We start from the raw sequence: 17,889 nt of genomic DNA, 5'->3' as shown, positions 1-17,889 counted from the left end.
TGACACGACTTTTGAAAGGTGTTTTAATTAGAATTCACCCCAGAGGCATTTGGAAAAACTCTGCTTATATGTTTTCACCTTCGTGAGGAAAACTAGAAAAGCAAACAAATGCAAATATTTCAAATCTAATATTCCCGTCGGTTCCGAAGTGAGGCCCGGCCTCTGGATGGCATGTTTGTTTAAGAAAATGGGTAAACTGACATTGAGAAGGTTAACAGAGGGAGGCCATTCTGTCACTTCATCTGAATGTGCAGAGGCTACGATACGTTTCCTGCAGAATAAAGATGTCCAGCTGTCTTTTTAATGTATTTGAACATTTGTCTTTTGAGTGTGAAGAGCGTTTCAGTAGCTTAAGCAGAGGGGTTTGAATAGAACTTCAATGTTAAAAGAGCGCACGGCCTGGGAGTTTCTAAGCACGACCCAAAACCCACGAAGAACAAAGTGAACAAGTAAACTGAGCATTTGGGGAAACAATGACATCACAACTTACTTTGCAGATGCCTACTGTTTCTTAATGAGCATAAATGAGCATGCACCAGCAACTAGAACAAGAATGGCGGATCTAAATTGGTTTCTCTATGTTTGGTTAGCACTGCAAGATCTAATCAGTGATATAAATCAGAGGGCGTGGTCCCACATGTGGCAGTGAGGAACCTTCGCCTCATGTTCACGTCCAATCGGTGTAAAACAAAGGTCGTGTGGAGATTTTTTTTTAAAAAAGGAGTGGAAAATATCCTTTCAAGCACCACCCAGTTTAATCGCCCTCATCAACAAGTTGCTTCCCATCTGCAGAACATTATCACTAGATATTTTTTCTATTAAAAACAATTATGTGTGTCTGAAAATGTTTTTAGAGATACGCAATTTATTCCTTTTAAAGTGATGTACTGCTTAAATCATAGCACCCATTTATTTCAGGATGTCATTTCTTCTTTTCTCTTAAGTGAAAACACTACTACTAAGATTTAAGCCTTCAGATCATCAGTCAGTCCCAGTATTTACACAGAGCGACTCTCAGTCCGTCCTAACTACTGACAGCTAAATTAAGGCTTGCGAAGCAGTGGATCTTTCCAGCCAAGTGCATCATTGCATCAGGAGTACTAATGGATTCAACACAGTGTGGTCCACTGACAAGCGCTGATGAAATATTTGGTTTAGAGCAAACAAACCATGACGTGTCACATGAAAGAGAGAAAAATGAACTGGGATGTGGCAGAAAGAGCTGATGCTGTATCCAGCAGAGATTGTCATGATGTATGATCGGGAGCAATGATGTTGGTGCCAGGAGAACTTGTGTGGTGCACTGCCGCTGAATAACAATCACCTGAATACAAATTAGCAAAGGACATGAATCCGACTACTTAACCGGAGTAGAGAATCAGCGAAAAACAACATTTAGCATTTTGTTTACAATGATCTTTACTAACTATTCCACAGGTCTCTGTTTCTCTGATGAACTCACTGACTCACCCAGACAGAGCCTCCAGCCATGAGGTTAGTCTCATTCCAATATCATTACACCACAAACCTTTGGCTCCTGATACGTGTGTTTCACTTGTTAACCGACTGCACAAGAAACCACAGAATTTAAAACAGCCTTGAGTCAAATAGAGAAGTACAACAAACCACCAAGTTATGTTTTATTTAAACTTTGTTACGCTAACAAAGTTTGTATTTGTCTGTATACCAGAGACTCTTCAACATTCCCCCTCTCACTATAACCTAAAGAATAAGACATTTCATGACCAGAGAACTTATGATACCAGTCAGGAAAATACAATTCCATCGAGGTAACCACTTATTGGACATTAAGAAACACACCATCCCCATCTGATACCAATTCCTGCAAACAAGATATAACAATATCCACTTGTTTGAAAAACGTTAGATTGTCAAGGTTGATCTCCTTAATCAGAATCTGTTGAGGGGCAAGATTTTGAGACGTGAAGCTTCTGGTTTCTGTTTCTAATTTGGAAAATCCTGTGTATACATTGGAGGTCCCAACATATTGGCTGTTGCCCCCAAAGGCTTATTCTTCATCAGACCATACCTGATGGGCTCTGAGATTGGGGTAATTGTTAGTTTATCACAAAATTTGAACCGTTTTTTTAAATACAAACTCCCCGAATTCTTTTGACAGAAAGGTCTCTGAGATATTTGTATTCTTTTGGTTTTTCTTCCCTTTTGGGTCTGTCCTGTGGTAGAAATGTGCTAATCATAATTCTGCAGGATTCTCACATGGGCTCACTCAGACAGTCTCCAGAGATTGTATGAAGAGGCTGGAGAATGTCCAGAGAAATAGACTTACATTTCCGTTCTCGCACACAACTCCTCCATTGTTACCATGACGATGAAGTTTCGTAAAGCTTGAACCCTGTGTATAAGTGTATAAGGACATGTGACCAATAAGGTCTTTTAATTTGAATGATCTGTGGAGCAGGTTTGAACCCAGCGGGGAGAAAGACAAATTAACCAACTTCAGCACTATTGACCTGTTTCCTTAAGGAATACTGAAAAGAGGTGACGCTACAGACAGACTGCACATTGACGACACCACCTTGTTAATGAGCGCACAACCTGATTATTGACTCTTATCTGTTAGAAGTCTCACAGATGCACCATAGATGCACTTAAATGCTCCTCAATGAGCTTGTGAGACAATAACATGAAGCTTTGGTTTGACCATTATTCTGCACAGGGAATCTGTAGATTACATGCGTCGCTCCCTTTTCCATCATTTACCCTTCACGACAACACAGCCCCTGTTTTCCCTCCTTCCATCTTGCTTAAACACGAAGATCACAAATTGACACGCTTCTTATTTTCATCACTTTTAATACAGATTGCATCACAGGTTCACAAACCATGCATATAAGATGCAGCAGAATCCAAAGGGCTTAGTTGTTGGGCGCATTAATAAATTCCAGACTAATATAAACCCACCTCAACTAACGGAGGAACAAGTAACGAGGGAAATTAAACCAGAGGCTGTGGGTCTTTTGTTTTGGGGAAACACTGTGGTTTTGGGTTCAATGTTTAGGATCTAACAGATATTTATGTTTGGAAAATTGTGTTCAAAGTTGTGTTAATTACAAAACAACATTTTGAAACAGAACTTGTTCCGATTAAAACATATTGGAAGGGCGTTGCAAATTAAAAGGAGCAAAATGTAATTTCTCCGACACGGTTGCCTGACCAGACAACCTTATTAAAAAAGAAGGCAATTAGCTACGAACCTTAACAAGTTATTCAACCTCATTCAGTTTTCAGGTGCTCAGATATTAAGCAACTTTGGGTCCTGCCTAACATGAGACCACATTCAGTAACAAAGGATTCATAAAGTTGCACTTTGCAGGAGTGGATAGGTGAATTATATTTAACTTTTTATCATGTAAAGTCATGTTCACACTACACGATTTTACGCCTGATACAGATGGTTGCAGATGAGTTTTGCAAGTTGTAGACAAAAGCCCCCGATCGATGAACAATGGTCTATAGCAAAGACGTGATTAGAAAGGCGACGTATCACAGACTCCAATCAGAATTCCAGTCTGCGTCAGCATCAACTCAAGCCGGTCAGAGCGAGGATGAAGGTACAAGGCCGTGATCAACGTTACCAGGGGCATCAACCAATAACCAGGCATGTGATGGACAGGGCGGTGTATATTAACTGTATCGGGCTCGGTTTGGGTTCAGACGGTATAAAACAGAAGTCTGTCGGGTTCAGGTTGGGTTTGGTTTTCCTCAGGCTTGGTTCGGTTTCAGACAGGAAAAAGTTTTTCTCTATTCTTAGCAACAGTGATGTCCACTGAAGCATTTCACGTCTTCTCCAGCTTGACGGTGGAGCAGGAGAATCAGTCGGGTTCACTGTGTCTCTTCTCATATCTGTTTTGGTGATTGAACAGTTTAATCAGAGTTGAAAGAAAGGTTGTGTGTGAGACCCCTTGTTGCTTTGCATTCGTTTCGTATGAACTCACAATGACTGCAAGAGTCATGGTCGAGTTGTTCGTACTTCACGGCGATCTGACGACTTTGAGATTCGTCTTGTTGGAAGTCGCCTTTAAATAAATTGTAACAGTCTATCAAAGTGACAACAACAATTTGAAACCTACTATACATATCTGCACACGTATAATGTATAATATGCAAAAATCCTTTCACAAAGTCTGTCCTTCTTAGACATCCCTCTTGTCTATAGATAATACAATACAATATAATAAGAATTAATCATTAGAATAATAATTCTCTGAACTCGTTGAAGCCACAGCAGGAGCATCTGTCATAAAGCAAACTCCCCATGCAGATTGCCCCTGTTGGCCTCATGCACTCTGTCACCAAAGTCTCACAGCCCCACAAGTTCAATTCCCAAGATAACAAAAGGTGTCTGACTCTGTGGACCTTCCGCTCTTCCATAACACTGATGAGCCCCTACACAATCTGAGCTGACAGAAACATGAGGCAGGGTGACGACAGCAGGGAGGAGGGCGACTGTCTTGTCCCTGAAGCCTCGTCTGCCTCTCACAAAGCTCCACTATTCTCCCTGTGATCTACAGCAACAACACACCAGCTGTTAAAAGATAATATGTAGATATGTAGATACTAAAGCTTAAATACAGCCTTAACTGTTGAGATATTTGCTTTACAAAGCACTGAAATACTGTGTTGATGTGAAAGCTACAGTTCAATGTTTGCTACATCTCTGGAGCCGACAGTGTGTGAGGTTTCCACTCAATCATTCATCTGCAATGCTCAATGATTTCCAGCTACGTGCCCCCATGAGGCCATTCGATTTCTGCATTTCATGAACACAAAGAGCTTCTCAGAAAAAAGGACAGAAAATGAATGACTGCAATTACCTTTTTTTTGCAATAGAATAAAATAACTCAAAATAGAAGACGGGTCTCTTCTGGCTGAATGCCCGCCAGGTCACGCTGAACACAACACGCATGTGGCTGTTGAGTGTCATCGCTGACAAATGCGTCATAGCTACTATCAAGAAATATAAATAAGTAACATTGCAGAAACGGTTTTATGTTTTCTTTGATGAAGTAAAGGGTTGTGTCAGTGCAGTTTAATGAAAAGGCCAAACGTGAGCGTCTGTACAACTGGAAACATGCAGCTAAGTAGATGTGTGCGGATCGATACTCAAATGGTCATAGTTCTGATCTCCAACGTGTCTGTTCAAGTGTTTACACCCATATACATTAGTTGTTACACCCCTCAGTTATTTGGGTAAATGTGTTTCCCGTGAGAGTAAAGAGTGACTTCACAATGAACAAGACTTATTAGCCACAGGTTGGTAGGGACTACTTCTACTTCTGCCAGCCACAGCAATGCGAAACTATGGCTCCATAAATGCATATGTGATGTGTTTGTCAACTCTGGCAACAACAACACAAACCTAATTATCCATTTGAAATGCAATCTCAATTCAAAATATGATAAGGTCATGCAGCGCTAGAGTAAAGAGGAGGAGGAAGAGGCTCAGACGTCACCCACTCACACTCACTTTGAGTTTATAATTGTTTTTAATTAAAGAAAAAGTGTCAGTACGTAGCTATAACTTGAAATAAACTATAATACCACCCTTCATTTGAATTTGTATCTGTTTTAGAGAGAAAACTGGTGGTAATTCTCATGTCTAGTTTCAAGAATGAAGGTGCTTGGATACAATAATCAACCTTTAGCAGAGTTCCGGACTTGATACTCCTCAAGACTGGGAAATGAACTGCAAGCTGCAAAAAGCATTACTACCATCAGACATCAGACGCCTTGCAAAAGAGAACTGAGAAACCATCACTTCAGAGAGGTTATGAGTTCAGTTATTGAATACAGCCCTCCAAGGATGTTATACAAACCACAGTGGAAGAACAGTTTCTTCTCGTCTGTTGCTAGGCACCGTACAGATAGAATGCAGAGTACATGCTGTTCAAGTACCTTTCTGAAAATTCAAGTGAAGTTCGTCTGATATTTCCAATGTATTTTGGTGCATAGTGTATTATTGAATTTATGTGACAAGATGTTCCTAAATTCTAAAAATTAAGCTAATTGCCAAGCTGTGGTTTAGGTGTATCATATTAAAGAAGGTGCTTCACACTTACTCTGTTGATGTCAAGGCCCTTTGGTTTAATTTGAGTTTCATTAAATGAACTCACATGTTCAGTTATTTAGTCATGAAAATTAAATAAAGTGCAGTTGTAATACCCTTTTTAAAAAGTGGAACTAAAGGGATATGTTATTGCTAGTAAAACCTGTTTTTGAACATCTTATTAAAATTCCATTATCATTTAATTATATGGTAGTGTTAGGGTAATGATATCAATTATGGCACTTTGTCTCACCGTAACTAAAGTTTATCTGTGGGCGTTGGAAAAATTGTTTTAATCCATAAAAACAGGTTGTGAACATTGGAAGGCAGAGTTGTCCAAACACAGATGCCCAAAGGCAATGTTAAAAAACAATTGGTCAAAAACCAGGGTTAACACGAGGAAAAAAACTGGAACGCTGACAATGATCTGACAAGACAAACTGGCATCGAGATAATGGAAACCCAGGGATTAAATACACAACCAGAGCAATAGCTTTAGTTTTTTGTGTGTGCCGAACTCTGCATCACTTCTCCTCTGTGACATTGAAAAATACCAAATTGTTGTATTTGCCGTCATCTTTTTTTCTTTGACCTGTCCAGGTAATGGAGACGGAGAAACCCTGGGCTCTGGTCTCAGAGGAAGGGGTCAACCAAAGTTTACTTGATAGACTCAGTGACGTGTTGAAGCATCTCTATCAAATCATCTCCAGAACAGAGTTTCTACAAATGCTCAGCTGCATGGTCCTAAAATCTAGGCCCTGTTTGTCTGGAGCCGCCCTGCAGCTGACCACTGCCTGATTAGTTGGCTCCCCTCGCTGAAGGTGGTATCCAATGGAGGGGCAGGCACTGACCACCTGGATGTACCATTAATCACCAGTCGAGGGGTGAAGGTGACCAACACTCCTGGTGCGGTCAGCAACTCCACTGCTGATATGGCCATGGCTCTACTTCTGGCATCCGCACGCAGGATTGTTGAGTGTAAGGTTAAATGTTCCATGTCCTATTGTCCAATACCAAGACCTGCCTAAACTTTGTATTCAGACAAAATATGCGAGAGAGTTAATCATTATTTAATCAAAGAGACATATTCTGCTCATATTCAGGTTAATCATTTTAACTTCGATTATTACTCTAGTGTTCAGATAACACATAACTTTCCTCAGACTGTCCTTTGCTGCTGGTCCAACGTTCAGCTTCTGTTAGACACACTTAGCTCCTATCTCTTTAAGGGCCTCCTCCTTCTATAGCTTAGTCTACTTGGCTTTGTTAGCGGGTGAGTCAGATCCTCACTTAGCAGGCATTAGTATATATTATTTCTGTGGTGCATTAGATCATTCATATCCTGGACAAAAGCAGTGACACACATTCAAAGATGCAGAACCGTACAGCAGCAGTGGTAGTTCAGTCGTTTTATTAACAAATACTAGGAAAATGTAAAAAATAAATGAACAAAATATGAGATGTAAGTTTTTTTTTTTTCTCATAGGTCTTAAAACAGCTTAAGATACAATTTTACCCAGAAGCCTGAGAGGAGTTGACATGAAGATCCTGTATCATAACAGGACCAGAAGGTAAAAGTCCACTTCTCAGTGTAAACGTACATACAATCTATTCTCAAGAACAAGGTGAGGGTGTTCTTAAGATGAATAGGAATATAATACCTCTTATTATATTATGGTTTATGAATGTGCAGACTTAAAAAGACCCAATATCTATAACTACCTGTTGTGACTGTAACAGAATGTAGCAAGGAGGAAGTACATTCACAAAAGAGCAGGAAGTATGAATCCCAATTTTCGTGAAAATTCCTACAATTGTTCTTCTGTGATCTGGCTCCTAGATAAACCATCAGAAAGGGGTTAAATCATGGTGGAGGTAATGGAGAAGAGCGTTAAAGTGAGGAACCAGTGTGACAGTGTCTCTGCTCATTCTTGTTCACTTTACCAATGTTCAGGAGTGCGGAGGATGAGCAGGCGTTGGGAGCGACGTATTGCCGGAGGCTGGACGACTTGCTGACGAGGGCAGACTTTGTCGTGCTCGCCATCTCCCTGACACCCGACACGCCGGGCCTCATCAGCCACAGAGAGCTGTCACTCATGAAACCAGAAGCAACACGGATCAACATCAGCAGAGGTGACAACTACGGGCTGGATCAACTAAGATCCCTAATAAAGAGAGCTAAATTGCGTGTGCGTTACAACAGATTGCATGTTTGTACAGTGATCTACTAAAAATGGTTGCGTAAATGATAACAGGTGCAAACATGGAGGTGTTAGTGGAAGAGGCAAGCTTCTGTGAATCCCCATATTAACATGAGCAGAAAAAACCTGTTCTCTCCGTCACCTCCTTACCACAATATAGATGAAGTCAAAACCACTTAATTGAAGAATTTGCATCTACTCCTCCAAATATTTTGTGCACTTTGATAGAAACGCCCTATAATGCATATTCATTAAGAGTAGCGTACTGAATGGACAGTGGGTTTTATTCTGCACCCAATCCTCAGTGCGCACCCTGAGTAAATCAGCTTGCAAGTTTTTTTGCTGGTGAAATCAAGTTTGCACACATTTTTACAAATGCAAACCTTTAGTAGATCAGGCCCTACAGTATTTGCTTTCCCTACAGCTCTTGATGAGAAGATAACACTTGAAAATCTGATCTTTAACCTTACAGGGTTCTTCGCTTGTCTCAGGTCTAGTGATGGACCAGGACGCTGTAGTCGAAGTCTGGAACGCTTTGTGCAACAGCGTTGGACGTGACTCATCCTGAACATTTACCAAGGTCCCATCTCAGAATCGCTTTGTATTAAAAGAGCATTACATAAAAAAACATGACCCTGAGACGAATGTACTCGAACAGAAGGCTTTCATGAGAAGGATTTTATGAATTCCGTTTCATTCATTAAACCACATGTGATTATTGCTCTTCAGCTTGAGGCCAGGAGAAACACGTGTACGCATATATACAACATATCTAATTGTGCTCATCTTCCCCAGTTTTTCTAGTTTTCAGTAAAATTCTCAAACCTCAGTGTTTAATTAAAATATACAAACACTACTAAAATTACAGCCTAAAACCCTATTGATGAATTAATTACATTTACTTACTTCTCCTCCTTAATGTTCAACAGGGATCATCCTCTCCTGGCTATGCCAAACGTGCTCATCACCCCCCACATTGGTGAGAATACCTGGGCAGCAGTTGACAGCATTGCTCAGAGGATGGTTGAAAACGCCCTGGCTGCAGTTCAACTATTCCCCATGAGGTCAAGCCAAAATGAGGAGATGACATCTGGGAATGCTGTTGAATTGTTTTTGCACTAAATCTCTAGCCATTCAGGAATGTGGTGGTTGGTTGCTTCGTCTGCGTTAATCCCTCCTGCAGTATCTAAAACAACTTCACACTCGACACTAAGCTTCCCAAAGTTCCTGAGCAATTGGAAAAATTGGGTTCAGACATTTTTCAGAGTTTGTCTATCCCGTATAGTGAACATGGCAGGAGGTTGTCTGGGTCAGACCGGGTTCACAGCAACAGGAAAGTGTTCGCACCACTTGTGCATGGCTCCCTCTGTTTAATCCAAAATATCAGGAAAATGTCCAGATGTCTGAAAGCAGTTCCCTTATAACCGTACAAGTGCAATTACTTGTAATGTTGTGCCTGGATTCAAATCGTAGTCACTATTCATAGGACGTAAAGTCATTAATGACATATTGTGATTGAGTCTTTAAAATGAATGTATATAGTATATAGGAAATGAGACTGAGAGTTTCCTTTATCAGTGATATCACTACTTTAACAGATTAAAAGCTTTTATCTTTTCTTTCATTTGTATTCACCACTTGGCACATTCCGTGTCATGGTCCACCCTAATCTCTGTAACATACATGATAATCTCACTTACATTAACATAAACGTATCAAAGTCATGACTCCTGTGTAAGTGTAAAACATGGAGGGTTTTCCTGGGAGCTGTGTTTTCATAGAACTGATATGCAATCAGGTCCAAGTGTTTTATTTTACTTTGGATGATAATAACTGAAAAAAAAAAGAGAAAATGAAGCCGAGCATTTAAAGAACATTCTCTACCGTGAAATAATAGTTTGACAAAGCAATTCCAGCATGAGGTTCAATTATTAGATCTATAGATTCAATTTAGAATGATTTTACAGAACAATAAACCAATAAGAAGATGTGTAACAGCAACCCTGGCTCTTTGAAAACGTGTTGACACGAATATTATACATTTTTCTAGTCAATTACATTGTGCTGGAGTGAAACGCACCAAATGTCTGGTCATATGGGGATAAGATCTTTTGAGATATACGTTCCACATACAGACAGACAGAGATACATCCATTTTAGCCCCCTTCCTCATACTGTGAATATTGCATGTGTTCTTATTTTAAGAAATACTGAGCTACTTCAGAATTATTCCTTATCATTAGTGAGTCTTCCTCAAACAATTCTAAAATATATCTTCAATTGTTTTGTTTGTGTGCAGGATGTTCAGCGCAGAGCTTTTTATTCACACTCTATGGTGGAGAGTGAAGTTGGAAACTTTGTGTTCATCCTACCTGGTTTATCGGTAGTGCTTCATTAGCTTTCATGTCTATGGTTTATATATAAGTTAGAATTATTTACTTAACCGGTAATATGTTTTCATATAGTACATGTCGACTTTTTCAGAGGTCTGTTATAGACAACTTTTCAAAAAAAAAGTTCTGTAATTCAGCTAGATATAAAGCATTTTTATTTTGAAGAAAAATTAATAAAAAGAGGAGGCAATTATAAGACAATTGTTGCCATGACAGTAACCAGTACACCTGTGAATGTCTGTGTCAGTCTGATATGATGAAAAATATAATATATATATAATCAAGCTATTAAAATGACACATCAGGGTGAGATACAACTGCTTGTTTATATTGAACGTAAAACCTATCGGGTTTGGGTTTGAAAATGCCTTTATTAATGGTAAAAAAGGATTCTACTGTACCTGGCCTATGTTGTCTGTTTTATTTGCTTCTGATATTATGGATGTTCATAGTAATAAGTCTCTCTTTCGGAAACAAAATACTGAAATAAAATTAAAGGAGAAAGAAGAGAGATACTTTGCAGATTTGCTGAGCAAAAGTCTCATTCTATCTCCTTTTTTTACAGAAATGTGTTTATGGGGTTTCACACTCAAATATGGCTTTACAGCCTGGATCATTCTGAGAGGCATTTGTCTTTGAACGAATGATTGATTTGCTGCATTAATCTACAGACTCAGTGTGGTTGGTGGGAGGACAAACTGCAGGACTTTGACTCCAGGGTCCAGGACTTGAGTCTGTGTCCAGTTAGTGTTTAACTTTAAAATCATTTTTTCACCGTTTCACTAAATAACCACCATGTGTCTCAGGCTTCAAATCTCTGCAGATTGTCATCTCACAATCTCGGGTATTTGTTAAATCCATTTAATCTTATTGCTAAATCCCCTCCATTATTAATAACTACAACCATAAGTGTGTGGGTGGTTGGAGAGGTTTCAGCCCAACTCCTGTGAAACAGTATTTGTGAATAATACACCAAGCAGGGCAATCAGCCCCCGGACTGGTTTTCACATTAACTCTTATTCATCCAAGTAAAACACCACATCGGTCAAAGGTTTGGTTAAAAAGAAAACTCCCATCATCAGCTTCTACCTGGTCGTTCTGACAGCAGAGAAGAGTTCAAGCTCAAGCTTTGGTCAGAAAGGTGAGTTTCCTCATAAAATTAACTTGAATGTCATTTCTTGTAATTTATTTGAATTGATTTTTCCTTTGAACAGAATTATCCATTATCGGAAACTTTTTGGAAATGTTTGATATATTTGATATGTATGTCTGATATATAAAATGTATCTTAATCTTAGTATTTCTGAATAAAGTGGTTGTGTGGTAACATGATTCACATTTTTGCACATTCAGTTTAGTAAGTAGTTATCTGGAATGACCTTATTAGGAGTGTAAATGTAAAAACTGTAACTATGTTCAGCTGCTGCAATAAACATTCAAACGTGAGTTGTTTGAGTGAAATTAACATTTTCTTTATTTTCAGTCAGAAAATACATTGTCCTCTATTAAGGAAGGTGATGGAGGAGGAAAAACCATGGGTGTTGATCTCACAGGTCGGGGGTGACTTTGGTTACCTGGAAGAGCTCGCAGACATCCTGACACAACACTTCCAAATCGTCTGCCATCAAGAGCTTCTCGACAACCCAGCTCTCCATGGCCCCAGGATTCAGGGCCTGTTTATATGGAAGTATTTCCCTGCAGCCGAGCCTGCGCTGCTGAGATTGCTTCCTTCCCTCAAAGTGGTCGCCAGTGGAGGAGCGGGCACGGACCACCTGGATCTGCCGTTCATCAGCGGTCGAGGGGTGAAAGTGACCAACACACCAGGTGTGGTCAGCGACGGCACGGCTGATCTCGCCATGGGTCTGCTTCTGGCGTCAGCTCGCAAGATCCTCGAGGGTAAGTTTAAGCAACTGACCTAAGGGCAGTTTGATGGGGGCCTGGCTACATCTACGTTATATGTTGTGCTACTTATTCAATACAAATCATATATAATCTGCAGAGCCATACAAACATGATCTGTACCTGCACCGTCTTGAAACGCTGTGTGCTCAACATCAATAAAAGTAATGCATTTAATTAAATTTAAATTACACTGAGCGAGTCGCCCATGATCCCAGAAAAGAGCAAATAAGATATTATTGTCAAAACATGACTCCTTCAGCTTTAAGATGCTGTAAAACAATTGTAAGTTGTCCAATCTACGTCTTGTTGCAAATGTCTTGTATCTTGCATCAGGGTCAACAATAAGTTTAATTAGAAACTAGAAATATTAATTAAACTAGAAAAATGTGCTGTACTATAATGATGACCAATCTTTTCCAGGGGAAGCAACGCAGTCAACTTTACATTTACAGTCACACTGTCATAATTCTATGTTTTAGTCAAAATGATATCATCAGTTTACGTCATTCGCTTAAAAAACTCCACTTTTGTTACTTTACAAGAAAAGACCAGTCGCAGCTGGTTTCAATACACTTGTGCTTGGTTATTGTATGAAGATAAGGAATACATGTAATTTTAATTACACGCACCCTACTTAGAATAACAGTTGGGTTGTTGGTTTATTAAAATTCATAATTTTACAGTATTTTGTATCAAATGAAAAAACCTGACACAACTGTTAAACCTGAGGGTTATTTTCTGTAAAATGTATCACAGTGTATATTCTCATTTTACGGTGGTGTTATTAAAGTATTGTTATTTTTGAATCTCAAGGTGTATTAATGTTAATAATTTTGTTAAAACCCAGACTTTTCCCCATGTGTTCCACACACAGGTCATCATATAGCTATTGACCCAAAGACAGTCCATATGCCGCAAAGCCTGATGGGAGTTGAAGTCACTGGGTCGACTCTGGGGATTATCGGAATGGGAGATATCGGACACAAAATCGCCCAAAGATGCTGTGGATTTCAAATGAAAATCCTGTATCACAACAGGACCAGAAGGTATTTCATTATGACGTGATACATATATAAAAACACTGTTCCAACACGCTTAATGTATTTTATTCTGTTCAGGAGAGTAGAGGATGAGCAGGCGGTTAAAGCCAGTTACTGTGAGCTGCTGGACGACCTTCTGAGGAGGTCGGACTTCGTCATGATAGCAGTCAGACTGACCTCGGCCACGGCAGGTCTGATTGGCCGAAGAGAGCTGTCCCTCATGAAGCCCACTGCAACGCTGGTCAACATCAGCAGAGGTTAGAAACTTTTACTAGATCGTGGTGCGGCGGCTGAGACTTCTCACACAACTGCATCAACTGAAAACACAAATGCAAAAGCAACAAGGCAACTACATAAGAAATAAGTCTCTACCATCCTAATATTGATCTTGATTCATGATCATTGGTTAAAAATAACACTGTTCATGTCTCAGGTGAAGTTGTGGACCAGGATGCTTTAGTGGAAGCTCTCCGCTCGGGAACGATTCGGGCTGCGGCTCTAGACGTGACTCATCCAGAACCTTTGCCAAGGTCTCATCTCTCAGAATAGAATCATGTTCTACTGAAATAATTCTGCTAATGGAATCGCTCCTAGCTCAACTCCTCTGCTCTTATCCTGTGCAGGGATCACCCACTCCTCCGCCTCCCCAATGCGCTGATCACCCCCCACATCGGGATCAATACAAACAACACAGCCAGGAGGATTGTGGAGAAGATGGTGGAGAACGCCCTGGCTGCACTGAAAGGATTACCTGTCCCCAATGAAGTCAGGCCACAGTGAACAAGCTTGTTCAGCAGAATCTGCTCATTCTTTCTGTAGAACATTGTCGGCTTCATCATAAAAATCGAATGTGAACATCTAGCAGTGGAACGGAGTGACCAAAAGTTTCTTTTGAGTGTATTAGTCAAGTAAAATCAAAGTTGTTAATAAAGCACATTGAAAATAACCTGAGTTGAACAGTGCAAGAATAAAATCAAATAACAAAAAAATGTGGGATGTTAAAATAAAAATGACAGCGGTTAGTATCATTGTACCTATAGTTAAATTACACTTAATATTAATTTTGACATTTAATTACTTTTCGATCGAGATCTTAAATTTTTGTTTCTGAAGCCGTGTTTGATTAAGATCTTGCAGAATGCTGTGTCCCAGAAAAACAAACCAAAACTTCTCTGTCTTTCTAAGATCATCTCTAATATCACAACCTCCAAAAATAAATAACGGAATACATCTGCATATTACAGATATATTAGGTTACTTGATTCAGAAATTGTAACCAACTGGTGTTCAATGGGTAATCTTCTCTCTTTGTGTCTGGGCGGCTGTGGCTGAGGGTAAATCATCCTATCATAGGATTGTAGGTTGTCCTCTCACCAAAAGGTTGGTGGTTCAATGCCAGGATTCTCCGAGAGAGAGAGAGATAGAGAGAGAGAGAGAGAGAGAGAGAGAGAGAGAGAGAGAGAGAGAGAGAGAGAGAGAGAGAGAGAGAGAGAGAGAGAGAGAGAGAGAGAGAGAGAGAGAGAGAGAGAGAAAAAAATTAAAATAAATTTTGGCAGGGAATGAATTCACTTTATTCACCTCATTCACCCCGAACACCTCCCATGGACGACTTGTGTACAGAACAAAGATCATAAAAATCATCTTAAGTGAACATAATGCAGACAGAAATAATATTTTCTATCAAAGTTAATGGTCTAAAACTATAAATATTTACTGTAAATGGTATTTACAGTTGACCCAGTATAAATAATTGAGCTGTTGTTTTTTATTCCTTAAAATATTGGATATTTTCTAAACCACACATTTTCCCAATGCCATTACACTCAGCAAATAAAACGCTGTTAAAATCATTTGACCAGACTTCATTCACTGTAAATAATATGTGTGATTTACATGGACACTAAGCGCCGTATGTTTCTGCCTCCGAGCGGCTTAGAGTTTATCCGTATGCTGAGATAACGGCGAGAGTTGAAGGTCGTGTTCTGAACGCGTGGCCCTCGCTGCACTGAGCACAAATGAGGCTCTTGAGGCCATGTTTGTGAGTGAATGTGGCAATGAGGACAGACAACAGTAAGGCTGCTGCCACTCACATTGTATCTTTGATCGTATTTTAAAAAGGGCACACTGTCTGGAAATGAAGGGCACCCTTTCAGCAGGCGGCCGTCCCAGAAGCCCACAAAGCGGCTGACTCTGGCCGGCCGCTTCCCTCAAGGCTGCTCCTATAAACTGTGAAGGTGTCCCTTATGCTGGGAGCTACATTAGTCCATCACAGACGTGACCTCTCTGAAAACCAAAGGTGCCCTTGAGATCTTTTCATTACCCAATGCCTCTGTAGTCATTTAATCACTAAGAGTTTTTTTTATTTTTAATAAAAGCATATTTGCATGTATCATTTGCATTCAATCGCCCCATCAGTGAGGGGTTGAAATGAAGGGGGAGGTGTGGGATAAGATATTCATTGTGCACCTCTGTAATTTAAAGACTGCATTTTAACAACCTATATTAGAGGATGTGGCCTATAATGGACAGGGTCATTCTGCAGGAGATTATGTACCTGTATCTGACATTATAACATCACACTGGACGAGCTTTTACAGGATCAAGCCCTCCTGCTGACTTTAAAGTGTTGCCATTGTCCTGAAATGAGCCTAGAAGTTGCTAGAATTTTCCAAAATAGTAAAATAGATCAAAATAGAATAGTGTAGAATTATTGTCATGGCACAGACTACAATGAAATTAAGTAGCACTCCTGTCAGTGCATTTACACAAACAAGACAACAATTAAAAGTAGTATAAGGAATCCCCAAATATTAGCACTAAAATAAAATATTATACATGATATAATTTATTAAAACGGACAATCAGAGAAAGCAAACCTCATATCTTGCCATGCCCAAGAAAAAAATTAAAAAACCACATGATTGCTCGGTTATAGAAGAGAAGAGGAAATAGACTGAATATCTAAAGGATTTATTTGTCGTAAAAAATGTGAAAACTAATGTTACATATATTTAACTTTTTATTACCAGTATCTACTCTGGAGAAAAATACAGTTATACAGAAAAATTAAATATACCATCTAGTAAGTTTTCAATTTAACAACAATTAAACCTTTTAACAACAGCTGTGGAAAAAAGAGTTGATGAATACATATCATAAATATGCCATTGTGAAGAGCTATCTGATGTTATTAGATGTATTCATTTTAAAGCATAAAGACAATGAATGACAAATGACCCATAAACACAGTGGAGCAGGTTCAACCCTCCTCTGACTCACCTGCACCTTCCTGCACATCTCCCATCATTTCCTCAGACAGAAACATACAAACAACAGTGACCTGAAATATGAACTATGTTATTTATCTGCCTTTAAAAGATATATATACATATTCATCTCCACACTGCAGCAGTGGAGCCTTGTTCGACCTCTTATTCCATTCCTATTTATTATGCATCTCTTTTGATAACTGCTGATGGCGTACCATACATTTCCATATACTTAGCAGACTGCTCAGTTCACTAATGGTCTTGTCTTGAATCTGCAGACATACTGTACACTTGGACCAGAAATTCTAAAGGATATCATTTGCAATTCCCCACTGCTAAAACCCTGCTGAGCTGACACAGTTTCTCCGTTTCGCTAATGAAAAGGGGAAAGGAATAAAGACCTACAGGGATTTGAAATTCTAACAGGATCTCAGGACAGTGTGAGAACATATCAGAGGTTCCAAAAGTTGTCTTTTGTAAATCTAATTAGTTTAAACCGTTGCTTTAAATCTATTATATCAAATCACAAAGCAAAAGGTGATTAAAATGATAAAATTATATATAATAATGTATTCAGCAGTTGTTATTGAAAGATGTCATATTCAACGTCTTATAGCCTATCTCTCTCCCTAATCATGAATTCCTGTGTGGTAATTATAGGATCCCTTATTTCTGCTAATAAGACTATTTATAGTGTTGAATGTGCCAATCATTTTCACAGAATAAAGCTCCAGTCTATTCATTAGTGCATCGGGGCACATTTGATCCATCTGTGAATTTATTTTTTCCAAGATTTTTATCCTCCAGTGAGAACGACATCAAAGACTCCAGTTGGACATGGAGGAACTTTAAAAGATCTCAGAAAAATCCAATATGGAGTGATTATTAACGATGGAAATATATTTAGATTTCAAAAGAGGACATTTTACATTGAGTAAATAATAGATGAAGAGATTTACTTGCAATATGTGGGGGGTTGTGCAGCATGACCACATC

General features: G+C 39.3%; 1 protein-coding gene and 1 pseudogene across 1 annotated transcript; both read left to right on the top strand.

Annotated features, from left to right (window-relative positions):
- Positions 1-9,368, top strand: part of LOC133022054 (probable 2-ketogluconate reductase) — a 135,343-nt pseudogene extending 125,975 nt beyond the window's left edge.
- Positions 9,369-12,190: 2,822 nt separating this feature from the next.
- LOC133022231 (probable 2-ketogluconate reductase) lies at positions 12,191-14,404 on the top strand. Its single transcript, XM_061089266.1, has 5 exons — positions 12,191-12,578; positions 13,459-13,630; positions 13,703-13,881; positions 14,058-14,154; positions 14,248-14,404. The coding sequence occupies exons 1-5, from the start codon at positions 12,200-12,202 to the stop codon at positions 14,402-14,404; spliced, it is 984 nt and encodes a 327-aa protein (XP_060945249.1). The 5' UTR covers positions 12,191-12,199.
- The last annotated feature ends 3,485 nt before the right edge of the window (positions 14,405-17,889 follow it).

The sequence above is a fragment of the Limanda limanda genome, chromosome 16 (genome assembly GCF_963576545.1).
Source record: "Limanda limanda chromosome 16, fLimLim1.1, whole genome shotgun sequence".
Classification (NCBI taxonomy): Eukaryota; Metazoa; Chordata; class Actinopteri; order Pleuronectiformes; family Pleuronectidae; genus Limanda; species Limanda limanda.
The sequence above is the reverse complement of the archived record's forward strand: the minus strand, read 5'-3'. Positions and strand labels throughout refer to the sequence as shown.

Excerpts from the sequence above, each read along its gene's own strand:
- LOC133022231 (XM_061089266.1), top strand. The coding sequence starts at position 12,200 with ATGGAGGAGGAAAAACCATGGGTGTTGATCTCACAGGTCGGGGGTGAC. Across the intron at positions 12,579-13,458 it reads AGCTCGCAAGATCCTCGAGG|GTCATCATATAGCTATTGAC; the intron begins GTAAGTTTAAGC and ends TTCCACACACAG. Across the intron at positions 14,155-14,247 it reads CATCCAGAACCTTTGCCAAG|GGATCACCCACTCCTCCGCC; the intron begins GTCTCATCTCTC and ends TATCCTGTGCAG.